Source organism: Phocoena sinus, chromosome 3, assembly GCF_008692025.1.
Source record: "Phocoena sinus isolate mPhoSin1 chromosome 3, mPhoSin1.pri, whole genome shotgun sequence".
NCBI classification, from domain to species: domain Eukaryota; kingdom Metazoa; phylum Chordata; class Mammalia; order Artiodactyla; family Phocoenidae; genus Phocoena; species Phocoena sinus.
The window spans coordinates 2760916-2769563 of NC_045765.1; the positions used below are offsets into that span (position 1 = coordinate 2760916).

Here is an 8648-nt window from a genome sequence, read left to right on the forward strand (position 1 = left end):
CATGGCCACTGAGCCTGCGCGTCTGGAGCCTGTGCTCTGCAACGGGAGAGGCCACAACAGTGAGAGGCCCGCGTACCGCAAAAAAAAAAAAATAATAAATAAATAAATAATAAATAAATAAAAATTAAGGTACGTACAAGGTTTTAGTCACAATGCTCTTGCACACTTAGTAGACTACCGTATAGTGTGAACATGACTTTATGCACCAGGAAACAAAAAAATTTGTGTAACTCCCTTAATTTCGATATTCACTTTATCTGGGTGGTCTGGAGTAAAAACTGATGTCTCTGAGGTCTGCCTGTATTTTTCTCCTGATAAAACCACATCATTGATCTTCTATTAATGATTTTAAAAAATCAAGCATGCACTACTGATCACCATTAGAGAGCTTTCTATATCTGTTATTACCAAGAGCTCAGGATGAGAATGCAATTCACATTGTCTTTTATGTGCCCAAGTTCTATTGTTTTTGTTTGTTTCTTTGTTTGTTTTTATTCTGCTCATTATCTTTAATTTTAAAAAAAATCTTTGTTGGAGTATAGTTGATTTACAATGTTATGTTAGTTTCAGGTGTACAGCAAAGTGAATCAGTTATACATATACATATATGCATCCTTAAAAAATTTTTTTTTTATAAATTTATTTATTTTTGGCTGTGCTGGGTCTTTGTTGCTGCGCACAGGCTTTTGCAAGTTGCGGCGAGTAGGGGCTACACTTTGTTGCGGTGCGTGGGCTTCTCATTGCAGCAGCTCCAGTAGTTGTGTCATGTGGGCTCAGTAGTTGTGGTTCACGGGCTCTAGAGCGCAGGCTCAGTAGTTGTGGTGCACAGGCTTAGTTGCTCCGCGGCATGTGGGATCTTCACGGACCAGGGATCGGACCCGTGTCCCCTGCATTGGAAGGCGGATTCTTAAGCACTGCACCACCAGGGAAATCCCTGTCTATTAGCTTTCATGTTAGTGTTTGCTTTTGCCTCTCTCAAGTAGATAGATACCTAGGTTGAAATTGATGACTCAGTGTTCATCATTTTGAGGAACTACCAGACTGTCTTCCAAAGTGGCTTCACCATCTTACCTTCCCTCCAGCACTGGGTGAGGGTTCCAAGTTCCTCATGTCCTCGCCAGCACTTGTTTCTCTGTCTTTATATCCATCTTGGTGGGTGTAAAGACATGTCTGCTTGTAGCTTTGATTGGCATTTCCCTGATGAGTAACGTCCAGCATCTTTTTTTTTTTTTTTTTTTTTTTTTTGCGGTATGCGGGCCTCTCACTGTTGTGGCCTCTCCCGTTGCGGAGCACAGGCTCCGGACGCGCAGGCCAAGCGGCCATTGCTCACGGGCCTAGCCACTCCGCGGCATGTGGGATCTTCCCGGACCGGGGCACAAACCCGCGTCCCCTGCATCGGCAGGCGGACTCTCAACCACTGCGCCACCAGGGAAGCCCTCGTCCAGCATCTTTTAATGAGCTTATTGATTGGTCAGTTGTATTCATTCTTTTTTTTAATTAAAATTGTTTTAAAATAAATATATTTATTTTATTTATTTTTGGCTGCGTTGGGTCTTTGTTGCTGTGTGCGGTCTTTCTCTAGTTGCGGCGAGCGGGGGCTACTCTTTTTTTGCGGTGGGAGGGCTTCTCATTACAGGGGCTTTTCTTGTGTCGGAGCACGGGCCTTAGAGTACAGGCTCAGTAGTTGTGGTGCACGGGCTTGTTGCTCCAAGGCATGTGGGATCTTCCGGGACCAGGGCTGGAACCCGTGTCCCCTGCATTGGCAGGTGGATTCTTAACCACTTCGCCACCAGAGGAGTCCCTAAAAATGTATTTAAAATACAAGTTTCTTATCAGGTGTGTGATTAGCAAACCCCAGTCGCAGACTCAGGCGAGGCAGCCTTGCCTTCTTTGTAGCTGATGTATTTGGAATTTTTTATAATTTAGATTGTCAGACTATATTTTGGATTAAAATTCTAATTTATAAAAATAATTGCTTGCTTTGTATTTCAGGGGTCTGGTGTCATCCATATTGTCCTAAAGATAATAACTAGGTGTTTTTTTCTCTCTGCTTAAGTCTCCTTTGGCCCTATTGCCGTCAGATCCTTCTGCGACTCTTCTTCATGGAGCATTTTCCTCCATTTCTGGGCACATGATTATCTGAGAGGCTCTGCTGGCTCGACAGATCCCTCAGGAAACAGGCCTCCTCTTACCCACCAGCTGTCCCAGGCCCTGGGCCCTGGCCTGCGTCTGTGCCCTCGGTGTCCACCTCATCCTGGCAGGGGGTCGTGTCTGCCTCTGTTGGATATGAGGGGACTGGCCCAGGCTTTTACATGCTTTTCAGTCCAGGCGAGAGTTCTTCAGATGCAGCGGCCCTGGAAAATCAGTGTTCACGACCTCCTGACAGTCTGCTCCTGTTCTAGGAGTTTCAAGGAAATAACTTTTGACCAAACCAAGTATTCATTTCCTTCTTACCTGAATGATGATTTTATTTTCAGTCTTTACCACCTCAGGTTCTGCTCTCTCACTGAAAACAGTTTTTTTAAAAAATTGAAGTATAGTTGATTTACAATATTGTGTTACTTTTAGGGATACAGCAAAGTGATTTGGTCATGCATGTATATATATATATATTTTTTCAGATCTTTTTTCATTATAGATTATTAAAAGATTTGAATATAGTTCCCTGTGGTATATAGTAAATCCTTGTTTATCTATTTTTTAAAACACATTTACTTTTTAAAATTTATTTATTTTTTGTGGCCATGCCGCATGGCACGTGGGAACTTAGTTCCCCGACCAGGGATTGAACCCATACTCCCTGCAGTGGAAGCGTGGAGTCTTAACCACTGGACCACCAGGGAAATCCCTGTTTATCTATTTTATATTTGGTAAAAAAACAGTTCTTTTTCATTATGTGTGCACGAGTGTTTATCAAATATTGCTTTTGCTTCAGTTTCCAGCACTTACCATCATTGAGTAAAATGCATTTGATTGGCTTGTGTATGTTCATTTCCCACAGGAGTGTAAGTTCAGGAGTCCTAGGAATTGAGTCCGGTTTCCGACTGCCAGCCTCCCCATCCTCCCACACATGGGGGTGAAGAGGGAGCCTTGCTGACACGGAACCTGTGGCTGTTTCAGGACTCGGTGGTCTTTGAGGACGTGGCTGTGAACTTCACTGTGGAGGAGTGGGCTTTGCTGGGCCCGGCTCAGCGGAACCTCTACAGAGACGTGATGCTGGAGACCTTCAGGAACCTGGCCTCCGTGGGTGAGGACGGCTTCCTCCCTGTACTTGGTCTTTAGGGAACAAATATTTCTTAACAATTGTCCTTTCTTATAAGGGACAAGGATGGGAATATGTTGGAGAAAAGACAGACACAGTCCAAGCTTTCATGAAACCTACTTAGGGTCAGGTAGCTTTTCCATGAAAACAAAGTTGACTGTATTGATTGACTCTTTGTTACTCTTGATCAGAATCCCGAGGCTCCCTAATTGTGTAAATGTGAACGTGGTCTCCAGTGTCACTTTGGGGCAACGAGAGCAGCGTTTCGGCTTTCATCCTGTGAAAGTTACACTATGATCAGTACACATTTGACCTGATAATCTTGCTGCAGTTAAACACAAACTCACCCATCCTCAATGACATGAGGACCAGAGAAGCGGCTCATCTGATGGACGGCTTGTGGTCCTCCATCCTCCCCCTGAGGAGCTTTTCTCCACGAGCAGGACAGCAGCCACGCACCGTCTGATCTCCTAGTGGCAGCTGGGTCAGTGGAGATAGGCTTCCTCTAGGGCCTCTGTGCCTGCGATCACCAGGAGGGCACACCTCTTGGGAGGAGCAGGTTCTGGATCAGGGAGAGATATTTGGACATAACTGTTAGAAACATGCCTCTGTCTTTGAGAAGGCGATGTTTGTCATTAACCTGGCTTCCCTGTTGGACTTTTCATCCATCTTTGCCCACTTGGGAAGTCTTTCTGTAGCACCTTTTACAAAGAGAGCATTTGGGAATGTGCATTTCACCCAGTTCCTTCCTACTTTACTTCTCTGATAATATTGGTCTCAATATCAGTCTCCATCTTTCTCTCTCTCTCTTTTTTTTTTAAAGAAGCAACATTTTATTATTTTTTAATTCTTTTGGCCACGCCTTGCAGCATACGGGAACTTAGTTCTCCAACCAGGGATCAAACCTGTGCCCCCTACAATAGAATTGCAGAGTCTTAACCACTGGACTGGCAGGGAATTCCCCAATCTCTGTCTCTTTTGAAGTATTTCTTAATGATCAGGCTGCCACTTTGACTCAGTTTCCCTACCATGGTGGAAGTTCCAAATAGCCAAGGTCCTCATAAGGTTTTCTTGGCTTGAGTGTTAAATTAGGTGTAGACCCAGTTCCAACGTGTTGTCGGCATGTGTTAAGGCACCACACACCAACAATTTTTGGACACCAGCAGGGCATCATAGAATTCAGGTCAATGCTCAGATTATCTACCCAGCAATAGCCACAGATCCCGTGGCTGAAGGATTCAGTCCTACAAGACTCACCTCCACCCCCGCCATCTTCACACCCCACGTCACATGTGGATCACAAGGCCAGGCTGTTGCCAGTGCTTCTGACCAACCAGCTAACATTGGAGATTCCAGTGACCTCCTTTTAGACGTCAGACTCCATACGTAAGCCCAGGTTGTTAACCTTGACTTCTGACCGACTGGCTGTGAATGAGAGCTTTCCATCGCCCCCTCCTCCAGTCCAGTTATTTTGCTAACCACACTCACAGGACTCAGGGGAACATTTTACTTACTTTACTGCCACTTAAATGTAAACAGATATCACTGAAGAATAGCCAGATGGAAGAGATTCATAGGGGAAGCTATGTCAGGAGGGCATGGAGTTTCCATGCCCTGTCCAGGTGCCACTCTCCCTGCATCTCCATGTGTTCTCCAACCCAGAAGCTCTCTGAACCCCCCTTTTATTGTGTGGAGGCTTCATTCCCTAGGCATGATTGATGGAATCACTCTCCATGGGCAAGTGATTCAACCTACAGCCTCTCTGCCTTCCCCATTGCTGGTGCTGTGTCCAGGGGTGTGAGTGGGACTGAAAGTTCCACCCTTTAATCACATGGTGTCTCCATTTGCAACCAGCCCCCATCCTGTGGTGCTTTCCAAGAGTCACCTTCATGAATATAAATACAGTTGTGATGGAAAGGGCTTGTTATGAGTAACAAAACACTCATTTCACCCTTCTGACCCTGAAGCATTTTCAGGAACTGAGGACAGGAGACCAAATATTATTCCACTGCTTTTATTGCTCAGGAAATTCCAAGAGTTTTGGGATGCTTGAGCAGGAAACTGTGGATGAGGACCTGATCTATCTGAGAAATATATGTCATTCATTGGAATGACCAAAAATATATGTATGTATTTTCTTTTTCTTTTTCTTTTTTTGCAGTATACGGGCCTCTCACTGTTGTGGTTTCTCCCGTTGTGGAGCACAGGCTCTGGACGCACAGGCTCAGCAGCCATGGCTCACGCACCCAGCCGCTCTGCGGCATGTGGGATCTTCCCGGACCGGGGCATGAACCCGTGTCCCCTGCATTGGCAGGCGGACTCTCAACCACTGCGCCACCAGGGAAGCCCATGTATGTATTTCTTATAAACCACAATGTTGCACATGACCATCCTTCCTTATAAATTTAGTTTTACATTTTTGAATCAGTCTGTGGAAAGACATCTACATATGGTCTCTTTTCTTTCCTTTTCCCCACCTTTTCTTCCCCAAGGATTTAGTTATGCTACCAATTGTTGCAGGCTCTTGCCCTCAAGTTAAAACCAGTGGATCAAGTTCTCAGTGGGATATTTTAGAGAATGTACTATGCAGTGAAGAGAAAATAGTAAGATTCAGAAGAAATGATTCCTAGTCTGTTTTTGGAGAAAACTGGGCATTTCATAACATGCATGATCAGCATGTAACCCAGGAGAGGCGTTTGAGGTGAGTGGCACTCCCACGGGGGTGGCGGTGAGGCGGGTGTCATCAGAGTGTTAGACTCACTTGAAATTGAATAGAAACCTAGTTAAACAATTGTGTATTCAAAGTATTTTCACAAGACAGTACTTTCATAAATATGATGTTGATATTAAGCATCTGAAACATAATTCAGTAGGAAGCAATAGTCAGGAAACCTCATCTGGAAAACAGTGAAAGTTACGGTTCTATTTGAGCCCTCAGCTAGAGTATTAAATTTGTTGCACTTTGTAACAGTTGAAGAGCATTCTGGAAACATGCCAATGGCAAACACTTAGTCGACACAAATACTAACAATCATCGGTAAATCATTAATTAGTAAATTACTGATAAGTATTAATCCCTAATAGTGTGCTTCCCATTTTGAACAGAAGTCATTTGGTGGAGAGTCTCTGTGAAGGTAAAAAAGATCATCAATGTGGAGAAACCCTGAACCAGATTACAAATCTTACTGTGCATAAGGGTTATTGCACTGCAGTTCAGCCCTATAAATGCACTAAGTGTGGAAAAACCTTCAGGGATTGTTCTTTCCAGAGGAATCAGCAAAGATCTCACCCTGGACACAAACCTTATCCATGTGAAGGATGTGGGCAAGCCTGCAGCTCTGTCTCCTGCCTAAATCCTCCTGGGGAAACAGACATTGTAGAGAAACGTGATAAACATCAGGATGCTGGGAGAGCATCTAAGAGGTACATGAAGAGTGACAGTAGTAAACAGTCTTTAGAGCGTAAGAAATCTGGAAAAGCTCTCACTTGCCTGCCATCTGTTCAGTGACGTAAGAGAGGTCATTATGGACAGAAATCCACGTGTGTGAAGTATGTGGGAAATCCTTCAGTTATTCCCAGATTGCATGGCATGTGAGAACTCACACTGGAGAGAAACCCTATGAATGTAAAGAATGTGGGAAAGCTTTCACTTGCAGCACACAGTTTCAAGAACATGTGAGAATGCACACTGGAGAGAAACCCTATGAACATAAGCAGTGTGGGAAAGCCTTCCCATATTGCAAATCCCTGCAAGGACACATGGGAATGCACACTAGAGAGAAGCCTTCTCACGTGTGTAATGAATGTGGAAAAGCCTTCCATTGTCCCAGGTACATTAGAAGGCACATAAAAAGACACAGTGGAATAAAACCCTATGAATGTACAGAATGTGGGAAAGCGTTCATTAGTCCCTCATCCCTTCGAGAACATATGAGGACACACAGTGGAGTGAAGCCCTATCAGTGTCAGCATTGTGGAAAAGTCTTCAGGCTTCAGAGATCTCTGCAAGGACACGTGATTACCCGCAGTGATGAGAAACCCCATCAGTGTTAGCAGTGTGGGAAAGCCTTCAAATATCCCATATCTCTGAAAGGACACATGAAAACACACAGTGAAAAGAAACTGTGAATGTCAGCAGCGTGAAAAAGCCTACTGTTATCTCGTATCCCTGCAAAAACACATGAAGACACACACCGTGGGAAAACTTGAATCCAAGAATAGTGGGAAAGCCATAATTCTGTCTTAAAAATTAGAAGTGGGAGCAAAAGTGTCAAGAAATTTTTTTTTTACACCACATGGCTTGTGGGATCTTAGTTCCTCAACCAGGGATCGAACCCAGACTCCCTGCAGTGGAAGCATGGAGTCCTAAGCACTGGACCACCAGGGAGTTGCTGAGCAATCTTATGAATGGAAAAAATTTTGGAAAAATTTTTTTCCTTTGTAAGTGTCTTATCCTTAATACTGATCTCAGTACATTAATTTGTACTTCATGTTGCTGATCTGAACATGTAATAAGTATCCCTCCATGTTCGTCTCTACCACTTACATTTTGTTATCTCTGAGTTTATATCATTGTACAATCATATAAAACTTGTCTCATTTCCATTAGAATGTCTTTGATACCAGGGGTGCTAAGTGGCTTTTGGTTTGTGATTTTTTTTTTATGTGCAACTTGTGATTTCTTTCATTTTTGATGAACAGATTTTTGATTCTTACTTTCCATTATGTTCCTAATATGTGATCATGATATGAGGCTGGCATTAATTAAATATTTTTACTTGTCCACTGTTAAGAGATACTGGAATCTCCTGAATCAATATTTACCCTCTCCTTGAGTCTTCATTACTGAAAGGTGTGTCTTCCAAGTTGTTTGTTGCTAGCAGATACCGTATATGTGTTCCTCCCAGAAATTAGTAATTGTGGAAGGTCATGGAAGATGACAGGCTTATCTGATTATGTTCATAATCTGACCTCTGTTCATGTCCATGATCTTGGTTGCAAATTGAACACAATAGATTGAGTTAAGAAGAGTGACCTGAGGGACTTCCCTGGCGGTCCAGTGGTTAAGACTCCGAGCTTCCAATGCAGGGGGTGCGGGTTCGGTCCCTGGTCGGGGAACTAGGATCCCACATGCTGTGTGGCCACCCCCCACCAAAAAAAAAGTAAAAAAAAAAAAAAAAAAGAGCGACCTGGTGGTGTGAAGATGAAAGCTCCTATCCAGATTGTTCTACTGAACTATGTTGTCATCTTGGGTAAGGTGGGAAACTATATCCAGAGTCCTTCTGTTAGTGATTCTGAGTTAAAGTTCTTGAGAAGAGGAAGATGCATGAGGTCTGGATCGCAGGAATGAGGAAGCCATGATTCTTTTTTTAAATTTTATTATTGT

General features: G+C 43.6%; 1 protein-coding gene across 1 annotated transcript; it reads left to right on the forward strand.

Moving 5' to 3' along the window:
- The first annotated feature begins 5554 nt into the window (after positions 1 to 5554).
- Positions 5555 to 8648, forward strand: LOC116750436 (zinc finger protein 77-like). Its single transcript, XM_032625091.1, is given in 4 exon segments — positions 5555 to 5613; positions 5755 to 5963; positions 6368 to 6795; positions 6798 to 8648. Coding segments are annotated over 3 exon segments (984 nt in total). The 5' UTR covers positions 5555 to 5613; positions 5755 to 5925; the 3' UTR covers positions 7316 to 8648.